Source organism: Erithacus rubecula (genome assembly GCF_903797595.1).
Source record: "Erithacus rubecula genome assembly, contig: SUPER_Z_unloc_2, whole genome shotgun sequence".
In the NCBI taxonomy this organism is placed as follows: domain Eukaryota; kingdom Metazoa; phylum Chordata; class Aves; order Passeriformes; family Muscicapidae; genus Erithacus; species Erithacus rubecula.
Genome location: NW_027635860.1, coordinates 8,936,057 through 8,959,739, shown reverse-complemented (window position 1 = coordinate 8,959,739; position 23,683 = coordinate 8,936,057). Strand labels below are relative to the sequence as shown.

General features: G+C 38.2%; 1 protein-coding gene across 4 annotated transcripts in view; it reads left to right on the top strand.

Annotated features, from left to right (window-relative positions):
* The window catches only part of LOC306814716 (transducin-like enhancer protein 4), a 96,714-nt gene that overhangs the window by 10,372 nt on the left and 62,659 nt on the right, over positions 1–23,683 (top strand). For all 4 annotated transcript variants that reach the window (XM_079331068.1, XM_079331069.1, XM_079331067.1 and 1 more), the window contains exon 5: positions 20,757–20,819. In XM_079331068.1, the coding sequence (XP_079187194.1) occupies positions 20,757–20,819 (63 nt within the window). The remainder of the gene's footprint in view (positions 1–20,756; positions 20,820–23,683) is intronic.

The following is a 23,683-nucleotide window of genomic DNA, read 5'->3' as shown; positions in this document are numbered from 1 at the left end:
CAGAGGGAGGGGAAAAGGTGATGGGTACCTTTGCAGTGAAAAGCTCTCCTCCTGCCTGCCACCACTGCTCTTTGGGTTGTTCAATGTGGCTGGAAATACAACACAGGCATAAGGCTCCTTCTGAACCATCAGGACTTACTATCCACCAAGAGAGACAAGCTGCATTGTCACCATTTTGTATATAGCTTTTGCACCATTTTGTGTGGTGAGATTTGCTGTCCTTCCAGGGGCAAAAAAGAAGTGCTGAGGTCATTCAGCATGCCAGAAAAACATCAATTAGCAGTTAGGTTTCAGAGTGAAGTATTGCTTTGCTGGGATGCCCAGGCTTTACAGCATTTGTGTAAACTTGATCCTGCCCTATTGTGTGTGTGCATTGTGGTGCAGGTTTTAGTTATACACTCGCTGATCTCATTACCAGTTTTCCTAGAGGAGCTCTTTCATTGCACAAAATAGACATTAGGAAAGTAGAATTAAGACTGCAGAGCTGATTGTAAAGCTGGTTTAAAAGTGTTTGGCTGCTTGTCTCAGTGAAGGAAATAACTTCAAACATAAGGATTCAGGCATGTGAAATAATTGCCATTGTAAGCTCCTTAAGATTCTGATTTTGATTTACGTTAAGAAATGTGAAGAGGGTGCTTACACTGGTCAGTCACAGTGAATGCCACAGACTTGGTGCATTATAACTGGTGAAAACATTTTAACATAGAGACTGTCAGATATGGAGAACTCAGAGTTATCAATTTGGTCTTACTTTTTTTCTCTTTCTTCAATGGATAATTGTAGTGTACTGTTCATGGATATAATAGAGAATTTGGCTTGTCAAAAATGTGGGTAAGTTTGGGAACAGTGCAGTTGTAATTGTTAAAAAAGTTACCTTTGTGGTCTGCAGATTGTGTGCATCTTGTCACTAACTTTCAGAAAATGTTTATCCTGCAGGTACAGCGGGTGCAAAACAAAGATGATAATGTGAAATGTGGGCTATATAAATCAATACTTGTTAACTAGCAGGTGACGAAAGTGTATCTGGAAACCAAACCCATCCATAGTCAAGTAATGCTGTTCTATGTGAGAAATTGAGTGTTCAAGTTAAAAATTAATCTTCATTTTAAGATGCAATAATATGAATTTGCTTTAAGAATATATATTTGTCTCTCTGTTTATTTGTATTCTTATGGGTTTTGTCTTGGTTCAAGGTAATAGTTATGCAATTCCAGTGGTACCTAGTGGAAGATGTCCCTGCCTGTGGCAGGGAGGGTAACTGGATGAACTTCCAGATCTCTTCTAACCTCTTATAAAAACTATTCTGTGATTCTACTTTATGTACTTCTTAGAATTTTTTCCCTTGATAACTGTTTGTCTTAGTGATGTCTGTGTCTGTAGTTTGGTGTAACAGAAATGGTTTTGGCATATCAAAAGTCCATATTTCTTTTGTTTAAATAATAGTTTTAAAATATAACTGAAATATGTCACAAATAATAAATAGAACTCTAAATAGTGATTTCTTGCCTATACGGGTAGGATTTAGGCATAAAAATCATCTTTCTTAGCCCAGGAGAGGTACATAGTGCTCTGATATTGAACACTGGTGTTATGGCCAAGACACTTATATGTGCAAATGTCAGGCAAGTCAGTTATTGTCCCCACAGTAAACTTGAATTGGTCTCCTTATGGTTATGTAGTTGTATGGTATTGCCAGCTCCGAATGTTAGGTCATGGCAGTCACTGGAAAATTAATCATGAGATAAACATAATAAATTTAGAGTTCTTTTTACTTCTATTCTAACTTTAAGCTGCCAAACTGTTCATGTCTTATGCTTCTTAGATTTCTCTCTTTCTTCTGTAATTTTTTTTTTTTTTTTTGCAAGTAAGGAGTAAAACATAACAAGATTTAGAATAAAGCCAATGGAGTTGAGTATGAGATACAGCGGACAATTTTTTGTCATAATTTCCTGCTCTCAGAAAATATGTGAGGTGTACTCTTCTAAGGAAAATTGTAACAAACTGAAAATCTATAAAGAATCTTTCTGGAACTGATTAAGTTTTTGTGTCATAAGGTGGCAGAGATATGGTGGTGCCAGTTCTTCATCTTAGAAGGAAACAGAGAATATAGTTCTGAGTGGCAGTCTTCTAAGTTGGCCTCTCTTTTGGTCTATTTAAATGGCTTCTCTGCAGAATCTTACACAGACAGAGGTTTTTGACATTTGCTGCATGAGATTCAAATTCTTCAAAGGAGAAAAAACTTTTTACTGTTACATTTGGAATGTGAAACATCAGGGTGAGAAATGTGTGCTTTTCTTTTTTCTTGTGTTTGCTTAAAAAACCTTGGTGAAACATCTCACAACTGAGCAGAAATAGAAGTTTGTCCTCTTCATTTAATGAATAATCTACATAACACTAGGCCCTGCCACTAGATTTTGTTTGGTATGTATTACATACTGTGTGCATGTTCTGTGTGATTACTGAGAGCGTTTAATTGTTAAAAACGCTGCTCTTTCCTATATCTAAAATATGGTAAACCTCTTTTATGTTACTCTGTCTGCTTATGGGCGTGGCTTGGCTGTTTGGTGACTTTGCAAATGAGAAAAACCCCCTCTGACCCTGTTCAGCTCTGTGGCTGGAGCTGTCATTTACCATGTTAATTTGATAGTATTATTTAAAATTATTCATAAGACAAACTTGAGTGAGCTTTTAGCTGGTGATTAAGAAAGAGGAAGCATTTTGATCACACTTTTTCTTTCTCAAGTCTTTTTGCTTTTTGGCAGGAGAGGTGAATCTTCAGTTTTGCACATTCCTTATAATGAGATAGACAACGGGGCTTCCAGATTAAGATATTAGGATAGCTGGTTAATCTCTCTTTCTCAGGAACTTAAATGTACTGGTAAACCAGTTTCTCCTACTTATCATGCAATTCAAATGTTGCTTTTTAAAACCAGTAGGAAAACAGAGAAATCTTTGAGCAAAATTTTTTACTTGGATATTCACTTTTCTCCTTTTCTACCCTTTCACAAGGGTGAATATGTAAAGTTTTCAGCCATGCCTCATATCTGAAATGATTCTCAACTTCTTTTTGAAGACACTGCTGTTTTTCAATTACACTTTCCTATTAATAAGTGCAAGGGAGACGAAATAACTGGTGCAGCATAGCTAAGGCTTGGGGTAGGGAGCACACTTATGGCTGACAGTGCTTGTCCACGTGTTTTCACCTGCCTGCCTTGGGAGAGCCAGTGGACAAGCCACCACCTTGCTGCCTGACAGCCAAGGAAGCAGTGGCAGCATGGACTCCATGTGGGCATTTGAGTCCAGCAGCTGAGCCAAACTGGGTTGTGGTTTTGGTTAAGAGGCATGTGGGTCTCCACTGGGTTTTATGGTGGCTGCAGGAGGCAAAAGTTAAGTGCTTGTCCTTCATGAAGCCCCATGGATCTGCAGAGAAAAGCAGTGTTGCTGTTTGTTCTGTTTCCTGCTCTAGATACCTCCTGATGCTTATCCAAGGGCTTGCTTCCCTCAGACCCAGGGGAGAGGCCATTTTTAATTTAGGGCGTGTGACAAGTTGCCAGCTGGAGTTTCTCTCACTGTCAGTTTGTGAGCTCTGCAGCCCTTTGCAAAAGTCTCCTAACATTTCTGTGCCTTTGTCTCTCACTGAAGTGGTGGTGATCTTCATGTGATGGGGTGTGACCTGAGATTTAGTTAGTTAACATCCATTATGAGATGAGAGATTCTAGAGAATCACTGAATATTGAATGAATATGTGTTTGCTGTGGAAGGAAGAGGACTCCTTCCAAACCCATGTTCTCTGTGTAACAAGGTCCAGAAGTGCCTTAGCTGCTGTGGAGTTTCCTTTGTCCTTATGCTTCAGAGGTTACCAGGAGATATAACACCACAGACACTTGATCTGTCCTCTTGTCTGCTATTCTGTTAATTGTATTTGGAGATAGAAGTTGGAAATAGCAGAGGTCTTGTGATAACATTTGGAGAAGGAAAGAAAAGAGAGTGAATTCAGACCTGGCCTTACACTTCCACTTATACTTACACTTTTCCATTTGAGGGAGAAGGCAAAGAAGAGGGAATGTTTGGAGGAAGCTGTTTGATTGCTTTTCATCTCACATCTCCTACTTCCCTTCAGTACCATTGACTCCGTGTGAAAACCGTCCACTTTCTTAGTGCCCTCTTTGAAAGATGGCACTGTGCTGATGTGTAAAAGGGAGTCGGCTGCTACAGAGGGTTTCTGTAATTTTGTAGAGCATGTGACTAGATACAAAGTAGGTGCCTCTTCTTGAAATATACATCCGCAGTCTTGAATAACAGGTTTGAAAGACTTTGGGCAAAACCACTCCCTGTAGGCTTGTCTCGGTATGTTAACAAAGGATACATCGTCTATTCTTACATTCAATTTGACCAGTAGACTTTGTATCCTATTTGCAGAAGGCTGTTGCAGTCTGAACATGTTGCTTATTTGCAGCTTTTATGAGTACTTTCTAATTTCTGGAGGTAAGATGTGTGTTTTCATTTTGTCTCAGCCCAAACAATATCTACAACAACAGCAAAATCAAGTATTGATGAGGCTTTCCTGCGTATTTAGTGTATTAAAGAAATATCTTTGGTAAATTCATCCAAATGCCAAATAACTTTTTTATGTTAGTGTTATTTTTTATGTATTTATTCTTGAAAAGTAAATTGTGTATAAGTTATTGGTTTAATTAATTCAAGAGTGACACCCTACTTATTTTGCATCTCATCTAGTCTTTTCTAGAGGTGGAAAACAAAGCTAATAATGTATCTTAAATGTGGAGAATATAAATAGAAGGTTTTCCATTTGTATCTTGTATGTAACAAGGCAGATAGTCTTCCCCACCTACCCCCCCCCCCCCAAAGTCCCTGGTTTATCTCTACAGACTAGTGACATCAAAAAATATATCTTATTTATATATCTTATTGGCAGCATGAGAAAAAGTCTTACAATTGTATACTTGTGACATCCTAGAAGTTTCTGGGGCATGGTTTCTTTCGGGCATTTTTTCTAAACCCACAATCTACCAAGGATAAAAATTGTTCTTGTTCTTAGGTTTGATCATATATATAGAGATGTAAAAAGCAGCACCACCACTAGACTGTAAGAAGAGGGCCCCATGAGCATACATGTGGTTGCTTTTTTCTTTCTGAGGTTGTAGGATTCTCTTTGAGGATAAGTTTTCAAGCATGTATACATGCTTGAAAGATGCTTTTAAAACTGACATTAGCAGCCTTGCTATTATACACCTAAAGAACCTTCTTCCATGGAAAGACAAAAGACTTTCTTTGCAGATACAAATGTCTAGCTTCTTTGCACATGCAACATTTTTTTCAAATATTCTTTTAGTCAAATGGACAGAGAGGCCATATGGATGCAGAGAATTATCTTTTGTCCTTTGTTTAGTTGCAGCTAGCTCTCTTTTTGTGCTTGGAACTCAAGTGTGTAATTCATCTGAAGCCTTGATTTTTAACATCTCTTTGTGTAGGTAAAAGAATCCTGGGATAATCTTAGTTTACACATTTTGAAAGAAAAATGCAGCTGTAAGTATGCCCTGCATTAAGGGTCAAGAAGGGTTTTTTTTAAGCTTATGACAGACCTGGAGGGCCTGAAAATCTGTAGACACAGGAAATGCCTCTCTGTATTAATGTAAAGCAAGGCAGAAAGCTCTCAGGTGGATGAGATGCAGCTGGCAGGATCTGGGGCTTGGAGGTAAGCTAGTGCAAGTTTCTGGACTATAGGATTCCCATGGGACTTTGAATAAGCTGCTTTGACTGCCTCTGCAGCGAGATGGGAGCAATGCTGTGGGCACTTTTGCACCACTGGGCTGCAGAACAAGGGCAGACAAATGCTTGATGTGTGTGCTGTAAGTTATGTGACTCAGCATGGTGCCAAAAAAATCTAGCACATATGGAGTGTACTTTATAGGGGAATGTTGAAGTTGCAGGAGTGTCTCAAATCTCACATTGCTTGAAGTCACTTAAGTTAATGCTGTCAGGATATGTGCCTTGGCTTAGTAGTTTCAGAATCACTTTTTGAAGAGCGGCGCTTAATGTTTGTATTAAAGTATAAGTATAGGATGGATTTTTCTTAAACAAAAAAGCTGCAGAAGGCAGGACTCTTGATTAATCTTAATCAGTCTCTTTTTTTTAATCTATTAGGAAGAGCCATGTTTCTTCTCTTCCCAGAAAATGACTGGTATGCCCAGCAGAAAGCACTCTGGTTTGTGTGAGATTATTAACTGTCCAGTAAAGCTGAAAGAGGAGAGGTGCATGCTGTGTTGGCCCTCCTGGAAACACTCTGGTCAGCTGGATGAGTTGTACTGGGTTAGAGTCTCTGCCCAAAACCTATTTACATGGTTTAGCCTGTAGTGTTTTTTTTCATATACATTAGTTCTAAGCAGGGACTGGAAAAGAGACTTTCCTTTTCCTGGAGAAGAACTGGGAGTATTTCTACTTTTCAAAGAAACCTCTTAGGGAAAGAGAAGTAAAAAAAGAATATAAGTAATGTATATATCAGTCTGACTAAACTCTTGAACAACTAAGCTGTTACACAGAAGTCTGTCTGATCTCCACTTTTTTTTTTTTTTTTTTTTTTTTTTAAATGTGTTGCTGCTGTATTTTATGTGTGAATAATGCTGACAGAAATTCTCAGCTCTTTGGGGAACATGGCTGGAGAAGCACTGAGTTGCAGGAGTTGCAGAGACAAGGTTTTTGCAGGGCTGAGTTGTGAGCTGTACGGCAAAGAACTTGATATTATTAAGCCAAAGACTCAGCAGGGTTAGTGGGTAGCTTCAGTGCTGAAGTCACTTTTGGTGACTTCATCACTGTGTCATTTCTGAGTGGGGAGGCTAGAGGCTGAAGACTGTAGTTTGGGATTTTTCTGGTGATGTTCTGTGGGATTTTTTGGGATACAAAGCTACATTTGCATATTTATAAGTAAGGGTAGAAGCCCCCATGTGCTTAGGTATTCTGGAAAATCCTCATGAGTATTTGTCTCTCGCTAATTTTCTGCAGAATTACATGTCTGCTCTGCTAAGACATTTTTAAAAATCCCATTACTTATCTTCTGGAGACTTCGCCTGTGACTTTCACTGCTACAGATCTCTGTCTGGGAAGTGGAAGTAATATTATTTCCCTGCCCTTACCACAGGGGATTGTTTGGAGAGCAGTGTGTTAAGAAATGGGAGATGAGATGCTATTACATGGGAGTCACTTAGAAGTGTTTGTGTTTATCTAATAGGGTGGTATGCTTGGGGCAGAGTGCTCTTTCCCACGACAGTTTTGTCCTCCTTTTGTTTCCCATGTGAATTCTGCTATCAACAGGTTCCAGTAATGTACCTTTCAGTGGTAATGCAGTTGCTACTTTGGTTTGTATTGAGGAAGTTTGCCTGTGGTAGTTTATCTTCTCTGCTTCTGTCCTCCATTTGGAAGTGGACAATGGGGTAATAATGGTAACAATAAAGCAGTATTACTGCTTTTTTGCCAGGGCGGGATTTGTTGGGAAAACCAAAACAAAATTTCTTACCTTGTGGTAGTATTCATGCTGCCTGTGTGCCCAAACCTTCACAATGCATGTATAGCTATACATGCAGTGGTTGCAGCACCCTGGGATATTGGTTCTCTGATACAAGCAATTACATTGTGAAATTAGGGAAAATAGGGGGTTTGATACACTTTTCTGTGCTGTGTGGCTCTGTGTGGAACTAAGCAAAATTTGGCTGAGGCAGGGTCTTGTTGGAGCTCTCAGCTAATTTCCCAATCTCTTTTTAACCATGATTGTATTTTTACCTGCCCATTAGACAATGAATTCCTCAAGGCTCTTTCTGGATTTATTTGTTGCAGAAGTTGAAGGAAGGAAGTTAATGATAATGTAAGATGTCAGAAGATTAAGCAAACCAGCTTCAAATTCAGTATTGAGGATCACAGCTTTGACTGAATCATCACTCCTCAGTATATGAATACACTGCATGAGAGAAGCTGTAAATGTAACTTGAGCATAAATGCAAGTTGAACTTCTGAGAAGTACTAGTCTAAGGACTCTCTTCAACACAATATAAAAGAAAGGTTTGATATCCAGTTCTCTTCACTAAAGCACTGCTCTGCTTTTCCACTTTGGTGAAGCATTTAGATGAATTTAGATGGTAAATTTCTGTATTCGAGCAGTTAGCTTCTACCTGTTGTTGTTCCTCTTCCTTAGAAGGGAGCCAGCTTCAGATGCAGAACAGCTGTGAATGTAACAAAACTATAAAATCTCTCAGTGTGCAGTCTGGGTTAGCCAGTAGAGCTGGAGTAAGTCTGGTTTACAGCCATATCACATGAGCCACATGAACAAGGTTCTGCGGTGGATATTGAGAGTAATTCTGTATCGCTTTAGACTGCAGAAAAACGGGATCTATTTTGAATACTTTGTTTACGGTACAGAGTTGAGGTAGAGTGGTGTTTGGTGCGTGTGGATGGTATTTAGGAGTATGACTGAAGTACACACAGGTGTGCTTTAGCTGCTGTTGAACAGACTTGCTCAGATCCTAATAACTGAAGAGTTGTCAGGGTTTTGCTGAGCTGAGTATTTATGCAGCTCCTTAGGTTATTCTGTAGCTTGTTTAAGGCAACTTTGGTTTTGTGTTCCCAGCAGAAGTTATACTTCTTCTGGTGGTAAAAGTAACCTGGTGGTGATAAAAGTAACTGTATCCCTTGTTGGTGACATAAAAATTAAATGTTTTCTCCCGTCTCTTTGCATTGCTTTCATCCACACTTGGTGTGTTACAGTAGTGAAAATTGACTTATTTTAAGTTTAAAAATACTGATTTATTTATTATTTCACTTTATGTTGAAGTATAATATTTTGTAACATACTCTCTCATCTTCACCGAAGCTCACACAAAGGAAGAGCAGTCTGAGCTATCTGCTTGTCATCAAACCTATTTTCCATGCTACTCCTCCCAGCATTTCTGCTTCTTTTGTGGAAAACAGATGATGATTTTACATAAACAGTTTGCAAACTGTTGGTAGTTCAGGTATTTTAAGGTTACCTTTCTTGTATTTCTGGCAAATTTCTAATGCAGACAGAATAGCACACTAAGTCTCTAATTGTCATGGGAAACTGCTATTACAAAAAGAAATAATTATCATAGTTTGTGCAAAGATATGCACAAACTATGCATAGTTTTTCATAAACAAGAATATATCTAACCTTTGTGTATTTTGTGGGTAAAAATATTAGGGTTTGAATATGAGTATTTTTCATGTAAATACTCACCTGAAACCTATTTGATTGAAAGAGTGGCAAGATTACAGACCTAGCAAGCTAAATATGAAATTAACAAGCCCATAGAATTATTCTGTGTTAAAAAGGCCAGAAATCCATTACATTCACAACAAGCAGAGCATGGAAATGTAGTTTTTCTGTCTCTCATTTTGTCTGCTATAACTGAAAAAACATATACTGTTTTGTGAGTGTGGGTTTTTCTTCACAGATTTGGCCACAGTGTTTAATGTCTTCATTTGATCAGTATGGCTTTGTATGTCTGCCAGTAATTTGCACTAGTTGCAATATTTATTTATTGTTTTGAATTCACTGTGAAGTTGGGTATTGGTGATTTGATTTACCAGATATCTAACAGTTGCAGTGTTGGTTAAACCAATCATGATACTAACCTGGGAGGTGAAATGTTTAGGATGTGACTGATACCAGTTTGACTTTGTGGCAGTGTAGTGGAGGAAATGAAACATGTCTATCTCTTGCCCAGAGAACTACTGGTATCTCTAATAAGATGAGCAGCTTGACAGAAATGCTGCTGCATATTCTATTCCTTAACTGTGCTTTCATTTTCTGAGTCAAGGGAGTGTTCAGAGTAAGTCTCATCTTGGAGATTTTGTGTCTCTAGGGCTGAAGTCTTCTGTGCACTTTGAGTGGGCAAAAGATGGCAGTGGTAATGAAAGGAGTTATCCTGCATTTGGATCAGCCTTGTGATAAACTGGTCTGGGATGGCATTTGTTTTTGAAAAAAAACAAACCAACTGTTTAATTTAGAAGTGCAGTCTGCTTTAATGTGGATGAATTCATTGCTTAGTTTATCACATGCCCACAAAAATGCTGTCAATAGAAGGATAGGGCAAGCAAGAGTAGCTGGATTCAGGGAGAGCCTCTTCTATGCCTAGTACATCATAATTGGTGAGTGTGTAATCCATGTTTCTGGCCCAGATCATGGGTGTGAAACTGGTGCAGCTTTGTGAAGCAGTCTTGTTCTGACTGATGCCTCTTTTGATAAGAACCTGTTTAAGGAGAACTGCTTTGATCACATGGTTAATCTGTTTACAGAGTTATTTACCCCCATATTTGCTTACATTTGAAGTGTTTTCCATGTTCTAGATGTTCTTATTAGAGGTTGTAGGTGTAGAATCATGAAAAGCACAGTTAACATATGGTGTGTCTTGAGCATTTGTCTGAAATTAATGCAGTTCATAGTAGCTCTCCACGAAGGGTGATCCCACAGGAATTACACACTGGAAAATGTTCCATGAAATCTACATTTCCTAACCAGAAAGGAGTTCTTGCTCCATTCCTCCTGTTCTGCTTTTTATGGCATTGTCTTAAACTTTTCTACAAAAAAATTATTTTATGTTGAAATCCCTTTTAGATGAAGAGTGTGTGAAAACTTCAATAATGCTGATGTAATTTAAAGATAAATGCCATTAGGTGTTGCTTGACTCAGATTCTGTCTGTTCTGGTAGGAGTTTTACTGGAGGAATGCCACGCAAGTGAATTGAACATCAAGATGTACTTAGTGTATCCAGCTGTCTTGGACAAGGGAATTTTTGTGAACATATTAAGCATGCATGTCTTACAAATGTCTTAGCTTTTGCTTTGCAAATGTGTCTTCTTAGGAAGGCTAAAAAGAGAATTGTAAACTACCTGGTTGTTTTGTCAGTATTTCTCTAGTGAAACTACCATTTGTTAGGTATTCACATGTTAAAGGCTTAAATTACCTATTCTTTCATTGTCCTTCACTTAGAAGGAAAAATAGCAAGCAATCCTAATTGTAGAAGTGCTGAAATCTGAACAGTTATTTTTGGCAGAGGTCGTTATGATGAACAATGATTGAAATTATGAGCAATGACAATTCATACCAATATTTTCTTCTCAATAGGATTTGGAACTGCAGTCTTTTTTTTTGTTATTCCTCTTCAGAAAGCAGTATTCTGCTACATCAAGAATCCCCTCCTGTTGACCTGGTTGCTGCAGCAAGTCTTTTACTTAAAAAGTACAAATAGGAATCATATCATCTGAGTAGTGGCAGAGATGTGTGAAGTGTGGGATGTCGAGTCTTGTTGGAGATTCTGCTCAGCTCCCCAGCTCCATGACACTGTCCCTTGCACACTGAGGGAAAAATGCTCCAGAGAAAGGGAATTGGGATCCTCACTGACTGTGTCATCCGTGGTGTAAGCTCCTAGTGATAAGCTGCCCTTACCCACAGAGTACTGCAAGTTTTCAGCTGGTGCTTCTGTAGGTCTATGGCATTGCCATCTTGATCATGAGGAAATTACAAGCCAAACCTGAAGCTGAAACTTACATTTAAATTTGGAGTAAAAGAAAATGTGTCCTATTATACACTCTTAGTATTTTAGTAAACTTTCACTTTTAGTGTGTTGATTTAACAAACAAAAACTGTTTTAGATCAGAAAGGGAGAAGGATGTCTTAAATGTACTCTGCTTCCCCAATGATCACTCTATTCCAGCAACTGGGATTTGAGAAAATATGAATCATTTATCTTGAGAAAGAATTAGCAGGTATCTTATCTTGGTTTAAAATGTGAGAGAGTAACAGGCCTTATTTGAATTTCTGTTTTTTTAAGGATTCAAAATTGAAACTTGATAATATTGTTGCCACAGAATCCTCTGGACTGTTTTTCAGGGATGTTAAAATTGTGATGTTCTGTATTGGCTTAAAAGGGGCAATATTTTTGTCTATTGTTAAAAATGCTAAAATCTGTTGAGTCAATCTGCAGAAATTGCATCTGAGTATTGCTCATTTTTCATGGTAATGGGAAATGAATTAAAATATTGTTTCCTTAAAATAAATGCTTTTTATTTCTTGAACTAATTGATTGCTGTTTGTGATGTTTTGTGAAATTTGCTGAGTAGGAGGAAGAGGTAAATGATTGAAGGTAATACCCAGCAAAGTGTCCAAGAACTCTGGGAATTATTGTAAACAGAATTAACAAATCCACCAAACAGATCAGTGTTCATTCCTTGTGTTTTCTTTTCTGGAAGCAAGCACAATCGACTGTGACTATCAATGAATCAGACAACCATGGGCTCCACCTTTCATAACCTGCAGGGCTGAGGCAGGTAAACAAAAGAAACCAAAGGTGGAAGAGAAATAGTAGTCTTGTTCCTGATGCAGAAGGACTGATTCCTGGTTTCCAGATGAGTTTGGAAGAAAATAAACTTGAGTTCAGCAGTCACATTGTATTTCTTGTTTTTATGGGTGACTTCTGATTGCTGCTTTTATCAGTTTATTGATTGGTTTTATGTAGTTCATTAAAACCTATAAGAGTATAATACTTTCTGGAGAAACTTAATTTTCTTTCTTGGTGAACCACTGTCTGTTGCTGCTAGTTGCAGTGCTTTCTGCAAGTGTCAAGACTGTAAAGTATAACTTTTTAGGTGTAACTGGAAATCTCTCACAAACCTCGCAGTTCTCAACTCTGGTAGCATGTCAGCTTCTAAGTGATAAACATTTGAAGGATGCTGCTCCAGAGTAAGCAGTGCAGCCATAATACAGAGAGTGGATGAAGGATAACAGGTACCTATAGCTATTTCTAAGTCTTCCTTTATATGTGTTTGCAGATGAAAGTGAAGTTCTGGCGAGGGTCAGAAGTCGACATTGACAGTTCTGATTTGTAGTGGGAAAATTGCTCAACTGTTTATTTTATGGTAACTTTTTTTTTTTAAAATCAGAGCTCTCTTTTGTAAGCACAACATACATATGTAAATTTAAAAAGCATGGTTTCTTTCAGATTAAAATGCTAGATATTTTCTCCTTTTTTTTTTTCCCTTAATATTTTTTCAGGGGAGTTAAGGCCACCACCTCAAGTTAAACACAGGCCTACTGAGAACAGATTTTTACACTCTCAATCTTTTTTTTCTTTGTTTAATTTTTCATGATAAAACATTTAAACTACTGATCTGCAGCATTCCTTTCTAACTCCTTTCTAATTTCAGTCTAGTTTTCTTGTCGCCTCTGTGAGACGAAGTATAAAAAACCTGTGTTGTAAATAAAGACATAGGAGCCTTTTTTTTCCCCCAGCTAAATTAAAACCAGAGTCTAAAACTAATGTGTGCATATAGCTGCAAGGACAGGCTCAGACTGGCTTGTGCCATTTCCAGCAGTTGCAATACAGTGGTCAGACTCTTTGGCAGAGTGTGTGAAGGGCAGAAATTAAGTAGTAGGGGATTGTGCATGTGCTGCTGTCTTTCAGCAGTTATGGGAAAGATTAAAATGTGAAATTCTGACCTAATTGCAGCTAGGGGACAGATGCAAAATACTGACTTTGAGCTGAAGCTGCCATAGGTCTATAAGCTTAAAATATTTTTTTTCTGTATTTTTTTTAAGCTGTGAAGTCACAGTTTAAAAATTGGTAGAGAGTGATGGAAACTCCTCATCCCTATGTAATGAGGACATGTTTCACAAAAAAGATATTGCTGTGAAATGCTGAGGATTGCTTGTAGGTGAAGGCATAGCACCTTAAAGAGGACTTCAAAGCTGTACTGACGGAAACAGCATTTCCTGTGGCAGTGTCCTTTTGCTCATTTCTGTCTGATTTTTCAGCAAGTGTTTCCTGCTGCCTTTGAGGAAGGGAAATTGAAGCCAGTCTTTGTCATTTTAAGTTCCACTTGCAGCCTTTTTTGTGGATGCTCTGCAGGTGCATGTCAGGGCAGGGCAGGATGCAGCTTTGTGGCTGCCTGAGCAACTGAAGAACTTTGGTAATCTCCAGGCTGTGCATTTCTATTCCCCTACTTGCTGATGTAAGTTGATATTAAAAACCATCAACTTCGTCAGGTGACAGGCTTGATGCATGTTTATATGTCACCCAACTTGACTTGCTTTTTATTGTTCTAATCATGAATGATTCAGGACATATCCTTTCATGCTCAGTTCAGCTCCATGTGATTCTTGAGACATTAAATAAAAGCTGTGTCTTATCAATTCACTTCACCAGCCTACCATACTACAGAGTAGTATGTACATTAGCAAATTAATTTAGAGAAATCTGCCACTCCAGTTTACTGCTTATGCTGCTGTTTGTAGCATTTTTTGCAAAATAAGCAACTAGATTAACTTACAAAACACTAAATGAACTTGCAGAGGGAAAGTTACATCACTTTATGAGCTTATCTGGGATGTTTGTTAAAAAGGTTGCTAGAAAAGTGAGGTGGAGAACCTGTGATTATTTGGCTGCCTAGTGGGGGTGGTTATGTGCAGTTTGTATGTGCATTGCTCAAACTATATCTCCTAAACATCAGCAATTGGATTAGTAAAGAGGATCTTTTTTGTTTAGTATCCTGCTTACCGCAGAAGGTAAGAAGGTCTTTTCCCTCTGCTTGCTTTGACTATAAAGTTTGGCTCTTTGTGTCTTGGTTTCCAAACACCATTCCTTCAGGGCTGAAGAGAAATTACATATTCAAGCCTTGTAGTATTTCCTCCAGTTCTGTAGAACTGGAGTAAGCACTTCCAGACAAAAGTCTGTGATTAAAACAAAACACATTCTTTTTTATGAATGAAGAGTTAATTTTCTGTGAAATACTAAGATTAGCTTTTTTGCTTGCTTTATTCAGAATCATGATATGTTTCATACAGTGTAATAATGTTTTTTTTGTTCTCACTAATTTGTGAAATGCTTGTTTAGGGTGTGTGCATGTGTTCTTGGTAAGCACTTAATAAACTAGATTGATCTTTTTGGAAAAGGCTGTATTGTGTAGAACAAATTAAACCTGAAATAACAGTTGTTGCAGATTATTTTTCTGAAAGCGTAATTGCATATATTCTTCTTCCTACTGGCTGCTGAAATGGGTTTCCCAATAATGTTTTATTATTCTGGTTTATTTCAACAATACATATATAGTGGTTTTGTTTCCATTCCACTGACAAACCTAGAGCCTCCAGTGGTAATTCTTTACCGGCAATTTTTTATAATTGTAATAACTATGGAACTTCGTGAAATATAGTGGAAATATTTTCCCAAAGTTTATGTGCTATAAATAAAATCCTAATTTTCTTTTTTCCAAAGAATCATTTATGATTTTTTTTTCCCAGGAAAAAGGGAGTGCAAATAGATATTTTTGTGCAGCAAATTTATTCTGAACTCCCTATTTGTTAAAAGATTTCTGAATATTTTAATATCTGGAGTTTATATGACTCTTGCTTCTTTTTTAATCTCAATCAGCGCTAAGAATTTGGACATATGCTCAAATGCTAATTAAGGCACTTGAACATATTTAACCGAGTGCTTATGTCCTATTTTAGCTGTGTGTGGCAAGGGTAAATTGAATTAAACCACTGCGTGTCCATCCTGAAAGGGATTTAGGAGACTAATGGTCCATCACATGCTCCTCTTTTCCTACAACTAATAGCTGTGGAGCCATGGTTGTGCTCCAAGGACCAGCTTTACTGAGCCCCCTTCATAGACTGGGTCACATGTGGCCTAAGGTACAGTCTTGTCTACAGACTTGGAACATTTTTCAGAACTCTTTATAGGCACTTGTGAACTTAAGGTGTCAACTTTTTGGGTGCATTTAGGAAATACATTACCATTTATATTACCATCAGGTAAAAAAGATTACATTGTCTGAATCAGAAGCTTAAGCTTTTTCTCTTATGTTGAATCCCTACAACAATTCTGAGGGGACTGTTGACTGATATGGGTACTCATAACTTTACTGGGAATGGATTCTGGCACAGTGATTTTATTATCATTTCTTTGTATGCTGAAAACAAGAAAAACATTACCATTGTAGTTAATAAATATTTAATCTTTATCTTTTTAAAAATGATGTCGCATAAGTGGCTATGAAAAGAGATCAAAATTTTGAGAACAGTGTCTTGTGGGTGTCTCCCAAAGGATGCTAACAATACAAGCTTGCATTACATAAGCAAAAAAGCAATTCAAGCCCAAGCCTTTCCTTTCTGCCTTTCCTTTCTGCCTTTCCTTCATATTTTCTGGTTCCATGCCGGTGTGTTTTTATGCAAAACCAAGCATCTCTTGTGTTCAGGGAAAGGAGTAATAGAAGTGTCGGTGTTTGTTAACAGATTTGACAAACTGTGGCAGCAAAAGCTATATTTTTTATATTTTGGCATGAACAGTCACCCTTTTATTGGGCCATTAGTGCCATTTCAGAGCGTCACGCTGTATCCACAGGCAATAATTTAGCAGTTGTTTATCAGGAGCTTTCATAAAGCTTTGAATGGTATTATAACATTCAGTAACACTAACAACAGCATTTCAGAAAACGTGCCAGTTTACATGGGATATCCATGAATATAGTTGTTCAGGAATGCATGACCCACATAACCTATAAATGTAATTGGAATTTACAGTGCTGGCATAGGCTGATGGATAGCAGATTAGAGCCCTGATTAACCATGTGATTCACAGGCTGAGAATATATTGTCCTAAGAAAGAGTCATTAGATGCAATCAGAATTTCAAGTGGTCAGATGAAATTCAAGTATGCTGTTTGCTTTCCTTCCCCCTCACCCCCCCTCATGTTTTTCTTTTTAGGTTGCCCTCTCACTCATTTATTTATTTATTTTATTTCCAGAGCTGGAAAATACTACTTTGATGAATCTGTTCCTCACCCTAAAGCTGTCTGTCTGTTATTCATCAGAAAGCAGGTCGCAGTTCAGTGAGCAGAAGAAAAGATTTTAATAGAAGCTGTGCCAAGGGCTGTAATGCATCATTTTAGGGCCCTAATTACATTACAATGACAAATATCAATGGTGACAACAGCAATAACCTACATCCTTTAATGGCTATGCTGGAAAAGGAGTTTGGGCACTGTGCCATCAGATTAGACTTGGTTTCAAAACACAGGCCATTAGAAGTGTGTGTGTCCACAGCCTTTCTGGCTGATAACTGAAGCCCAGTGGAAGGGCCTGTAAATAAATGAAGCCTCTCTAAAGCTTGCTCCTTTGGGACAAAAGAGGTAAAATTAGATGACTGCGGAAGCAGCCATGTTTCCGAGGCAACTTTGACTTTCCATGTGAGGAATTGGATGCCTGGTTTTATGAAATCACACTTTTTCCTTCTCCTGGCAGTTAGACTGATCATGAAAAACCCATTGACCTGATGCCTAACAGAAAAAAAGAAATCTTAAAATGTTGTTCAGATGTACGGTTTTTAAAAAGTGTGTGAGTAGCAATGTGGAGTTGTGCATTAGCTTTTGTTAGAGTTTGCAGCTTAGGCAAAGAAGAATGAGTTTCCAGGCTTCCTCCAGGGGTAGTAGGAATAGGTCTACTGAGATGCTAATCTATGTCTTCAGTACCTACACCTTCAAGCTTCAGGGCAGCCTCTCAAGAAACCCACTCAACTAGCTTCTGGCAGCTCCCTCCTTTCTCTTGTATGTTTTGTGGAAGACAATCAAGCCTGCTGCTGTGGCATTATCTCCTGCAGTTAATTGTCGAAACAGTTGCAGTATTGAGACGGAGTGTACTTCATATTTACCGTGTGAAAATGTCTGAGTAAGACTCTTCTTGGTACAGAGCGTGTACCTTGCTATCATTTGTGCATGTACACAGCGTTTTCCTTCATGCCTTCAGTCTGCATGTGGTCTCCAAAGATAGGCAGTCCGTGCCTCAGTCATGCTGTGTCTCTGCAGTCTGCTGCTGCTCAGCTGGGCTGTTTCCTTGCTGCCTAGGTTTGGAGGATGATAAAAGGTAACTGTGTGCACAATCATGCAACTGGGGATGCTCGTAGTTAGGGAAGGTGATGACTGTTTTAATAAGGAAAAAATGCAAACACTTTGGCATAGTGTGGGCTTTTTGGCTTTGTTGTGACCGACTTAGCAGAGAAATGCTGCTGAGGAATGTTTCAACATCACTTGAAGCTGTTTAAGCTTTTTTTCTTCTCCATAGGCTGAGCTGGATGCTGTCTCCATCAGCTCACTTCCCTGCATACAGCATGAAAGGACTCATTCTGTACTCCAGTGGGATTGATATCAAGAGATTTATTACAGTTGTGTAACTGTTTATATTCAGCCACCTATTTTCAGTTAGCTTTTTAGAAAATTGTTTTTAGTTGAACATTTCCCAGGTTCAGAATCTGCCAGAGGTGAATTTTTGTATAAATACTGAGAAAATATATTTCAGCCACATTTTGGCCAGAAGAGTGGTAGAAGAGAGACATACTCCTGTTGGGGAGGGGGATGAGAAGTGATGAAAAGAAAAGCATCATAACTGAAACAATTTGAAATATCTATGGTTGAATACCTTAATTGAGAAGAAATGCCTCAAAGTGAATACAATTATTTTTGTTGACTAAGCTATATTCTATCTGAATGGTAATTTCCAGGTTTGATGGGGAAGCCAGTGAAGTTTTACAGTTTGTGTTACCCAGGAGGTCAGATAAGACAATTGTAACAGTCCCTTCTGGCCTTGAAATCTATGAATCTGCAGACTTTTTAAAACAAGACAGAGCTCCTGCATGGCACTGGAGCTGGTTTTGCTCTTAGCTGCTCAGCAGTGCAGTAAAGGTATCCAGCTAGTATAGCTGAGGTAGAAGAGTGGTTTTTCAAAGGCCACCCCCATGGAGCTTTGCAGGGGAAGGTTGTGACAGGCATTTTAAAGATGGGGAGGAGTTGTTTTGCAGCAGAAGAAAGCATGATCTGTCTGTTTTTTTATGAAGGCGCATATGTGTGTTAAATAGCAGGTCAGGGTGGCTTCAGCTTATGCCAAGACAGGGGCACTTGGGAATTTTCTGCTCATGTGGAAAATAGAGTGTGTAGTTTTCTCTCTGGCTTTAGGGCATTTGGGAGATTTCTGCAAAAAATATAGCTGTGTGGCTGGAACCCAAAATTTGGAAATTACTAGATAAATGGTGCTTGAACCACTAAGAACAGGTACTTTACAGCTGTGTCTTGTATTCCAGTCAACATTTCCTTAATCAAATAATGCTGTATTGGATTGTGCAGCCTTTCTGGCTGAAGCTTAGGTGCACACAGCTTGTTGCTCCCTGTGCTCCTCTGTGTAACAAGCAGTTAATAAAATTCCTTGTCAACTAGTGTAGTGGTGTAGTGAATGCTCTCTGTTTAAAAGAATATTTAAATTTTGCCTTGTGGAATATCTGATATTATAGGTGCATTTTAAATTTGTGGATAATTTAGATTTTTGTTTGAACAGAACATGCTATAAAATGTCCTGTAAGCTGAATAGAAAGAAAATATGTAGTAGACAAATACAAAAAAATTATGAAAATGCATAAATTAAATGAGATGAGGACTTGCATGAACAGTGAAGACCAGTGGAGAGATACGTGGGTAATTTAACACAGAAAATGCTGTATAAATAGCATAAGGGAATCTAGATTCCCTTGGATTTCAGAGAAAGGAAGAAGTATTCCAAAATAGCATGTATTAACTCGTCTGTATCACACAGTATGCACAAGGGGGCAGAGTTAGTTTCACATGTGCTCTTACCTCTTGCAAACCATATCTGCTGGTTACATAGCTCTCTAACTGTAATATTCCTTGAACCCACATTTATTTTGTATGAACGTCTGACTTTTTACTGCTCCTTGTGAGCTTTTCCAATCTATAGATTCTTTTCCAAGTGTTTACTGTTTAAAAGACAGCAAAGCTAAAAGGCTGGAAGATTTGCTTTTAGAAGAGAGAATGTTAAATTGCATGTTAGTGTGTCTTCGTCACATGATTTGTGGCTTTCCAAGAGGAAAAGCATTCTGTCCAATTGTAAAATGAGGAACTGATCCTGGTTAGAATTTATTGTAAGAAAATTATGATTTATGATAGGAAAGTCTGTGTGGCTTTGAATATTCTGCTTCTGGAGCTGTAATTCTTGTGTTATCTAAACAGATCTCTGTCTCTATTGATATTTTCAGATTAAATGTAGAGAGTAAGAATTGATCTCTGGTATGAAAATAAAACACGGTGTATTACTAGTCTGTGTTTATAGCTGCCACATAAAAGTAGCTACTACTAACCAGGAGAACAGATAACAGCAGAAGTGTGTTACAAGACTGCAGTATTCCTTTCTGAAATATATGGTAGAATGATTATTAGTAAGATTATATATTTCAATGCTAATGTTCTCATGATATGCATTGTTACAAGTAATGGTGTAGTTGTTTCCTTTGCTTACAATGGCATTGCTATTATTTGAAGTGATCCTTCCTTTTGCATTATAGGAGGAAGTTCAGTTTGATACACAGAATTTTGTTTATCTTTTTTGTTACATCTCCTGAAGATTCTGTTCTTTAAATTCCTGTGACTGTGGAATCAAAATTAGCTACTGTTTGTATCAGTTCTAAATGGTGTTTTTTAAAGGAAAACAGTTTATCCAGAAACTACTAACTTCCTAAGTACATTTGGATCCATGTGCAAATAATTTTGTTATTTGAGAATATCTCTGGGCCAGAGGATGGCCAGAGTTGAAAAAAAACCAAACAAATGTCTCTTTAGGGTTAATGGGGGACAGTCGCATTTATGTAATTGGACTTCTTTTTTTCTTGTGACTTGCAGGCAGAAATTGTCAAGAGGCTGAATGCTATATGTGCACAAGTCATTCCCTTCCTGTCCCAAGAGGTAGGTAGTCACTTGTACCTTTTTGTATTCTGATATAAACGACTGAATCATTGTCTCTATCACGGAAGTGGGACTTTGTGTTGAGACTGTTTCCTTATGAATCTCTTGGCACTTGTAGATGACTTTCATTGTGCTGTTATCACTGTAACAACATTATCTTCTTCATGCCTATTATAATATAATTTAAATATATTTATGAAATGGTATGTGTTGTAATGTCAGAGCAGAATTTTAGTTTAAATATTTTTCTTTAACATACAATATAGCTTTTCTTGCAATTATGGTTTTGTGGGTCTGAAATCAAAGACAGCTTGCAAAAGTGCTAGAAAGGCGTAATTTGTGCTACATCCCTGGCAATGAACATTAAAGTTCGGCAGAAACTTCTGCTTTGGTACATGAATAATGATGTTCAACACAGCAGGCATAGAAATACAGCTTTTATGTTGGCTTTTTTCTCTCTGAAAACCTGATTACTTGCTACCTTAAATCCTTTTATGTTTTTGTGTATTTGGGGAATATAAACAGAAAATTGAAACTCACTGTGAGCTAATTTCTCTAACCATTAATTTTCTCCAAATTATGATTTGCTAGTATTGTTGTGAGTGCATTGTAGATAATTTAAGAGGCACTGGGATTTGGGGGAGTTGATGGGGAGCTTATGAGGAGCTTATGGCGTGTGTGAAGTAAATAGGAAGTGTGTTCATTAAAGGAGACCTTGGGTGCATAATGGATTCCCTTGCCCACCCCTCTGAAGGAAAGGGGCTGGAGACTGGGATCAGTTGGTGCAGGTTAGTGTGCATCAATTAAGCACATGGTGTCCTTTCAGTGCAATATGTAGCTGCAGAGACAAAACTGGAAGGTGTATTATTGTGTGTTGCATCTGTAAAACGTCATGCCTGAGAACACGGTGTGACTTTGTCCTGGCTTTTTGGTTGTTACATGAAATGCCAGTGCTTTTCAGGAGAGCTGCTCAGCCGTCTGCAAATGAGAGGCTGTGTGCTCCATATTGCTGTTTAGGTAATGAGCTTGTGTGTGCCACGAGTGTGTGTTCTGTATGTGTTTGGAACAGGAATAATGCCATCAAAGCTAGAACCTGACAGTTTGTGACTGCCACTGTACTCTCTGCTTATTACGATGGATTTGTGGAAACTAAACAATGTGTAATGTTCTTGCTCCATTGCTGGAGGACCAGAATTAAAGTCCTACACAGATCTAAAACAAGCAGCTGTTTTATATTTTGACTGCTTCAGAGTCTCTATAGGTGTAGTTACATGGTTTTATTTGCTGTGCAGAGATAGCATACCATATATAGACAGCAGGGAAGGATTGAGAGGGGAATCATAAAAAAGCTTTTCATGTGCCTTGACAGTGCAACTGGCAGTGACTTGTTTTTGTAATGGGTTTAGGAAAATCTTGATGATTGTTTGACCTCTTCTAGCAAGAATACCTATTTAAATGTCTATATTGGCATACACTGATGTCTCAAAAGAGCTGAGCTTCAGATCTGAGTATGCTGATAGTCTTGGTTTCTCTCTAATTTATGTCTTTGAAAAGTTAATGTCTTAATGGAAGTCTCTTTATTTCATCATCCAGATTAATAGAGAATTGAATTGCAGCATGCTTTTGCTGTTTATGCATTTTACATACAGTCTAATTGTGGAATAGTGGCTGAAAAATGTGATCAGCCTTCTTTATATTGTGCCTGAGGGAAAAATGAACAAAATACAGTGGTTGCATGCACTGATGGCAACATTATTGCCTCATAATAGCACCAGGTTAACTTGTCTTATTGCTTGTTAACTTTGTAAGGAATCAATGGCTTGTGATAACTCACTTAGAAGTAAGAAATTGTGGGCAAAATCACTAGAGATCTTGTGAAAAGGATGTATTTATAATATATCACCCTACTGTGTACTACTGTCTGCTTTGTTTCTGGGGGCAGTCCAGTAAAGTATTCAGTAAATTCTCCAGGCCTCAGTCAGTTTTATTGTGCTGTTCATCATCTAAGCATATATTTAAAACAAAATTTCTAACCTGCCTAAACACACAGTCAGCTGATACCTTGCTTTTACATTTATTCCAGTTTAGGCAGATTGTAAAAAACAGCACCAAGAAATATAAGCTTCCCATTTTTATAGGAAGGAGTGATTCTGTGGTCAAAAATGTGAGATGGACCTCAGGGGCAATGTGTGTTGAATTTCTGTTGTGGATTTGGGCTTCCTTTATTTCAACAGTCATTTTCCACCTCTATGTGATATTGTGAGATACCAGTGTGCTCCAAGTAGTTTCTATTGCATAAGATGAAAGGGGTGCCTGCAAGAGTGGGGGTTGTGGTCATTCAGTTAATTTGGTTTTGATCTGCTGCAGTTGGTAGATAGTTCAATGCTCCCATGCTTGAATGACCTAGCCAGTGCAGTGCAATTAATTTTGTGTCTATAACCATAGACAGTACCTCTGGTAATTGACATTTCTCATCTGAATTTACCGGCTTCAGCAGAGTATGACACTTTCACAACCCTGTGGCTTTTGAGCTGGGGCTGGTTCCTGTCTGCTCAAGGTGGTACGACTGGCTGGTTGCAGGCTTTGGCTTTCATTGTGGGCTAAGTGCTGAATGACCTCAAGGGTTGGATAGTGGCATTTCTTCAGTGTGTCTGGAGATATATATCACAGTTACCTTCTTTTGAATAAAGGCTGTCTGTGTTTATATACACATACAAGCTGCCTGATACTTGCACAACAGCAAATGCTGTAGTTGTGGCTGCTTGGAGCTCAGCACTACTTGTAAAACCTGTTTGTGGAGTAAGGATTAATCCCTGTCAACTCATATGCCTCAGTATAAGCATTTTGTAAGGCTGAAGGAGGCT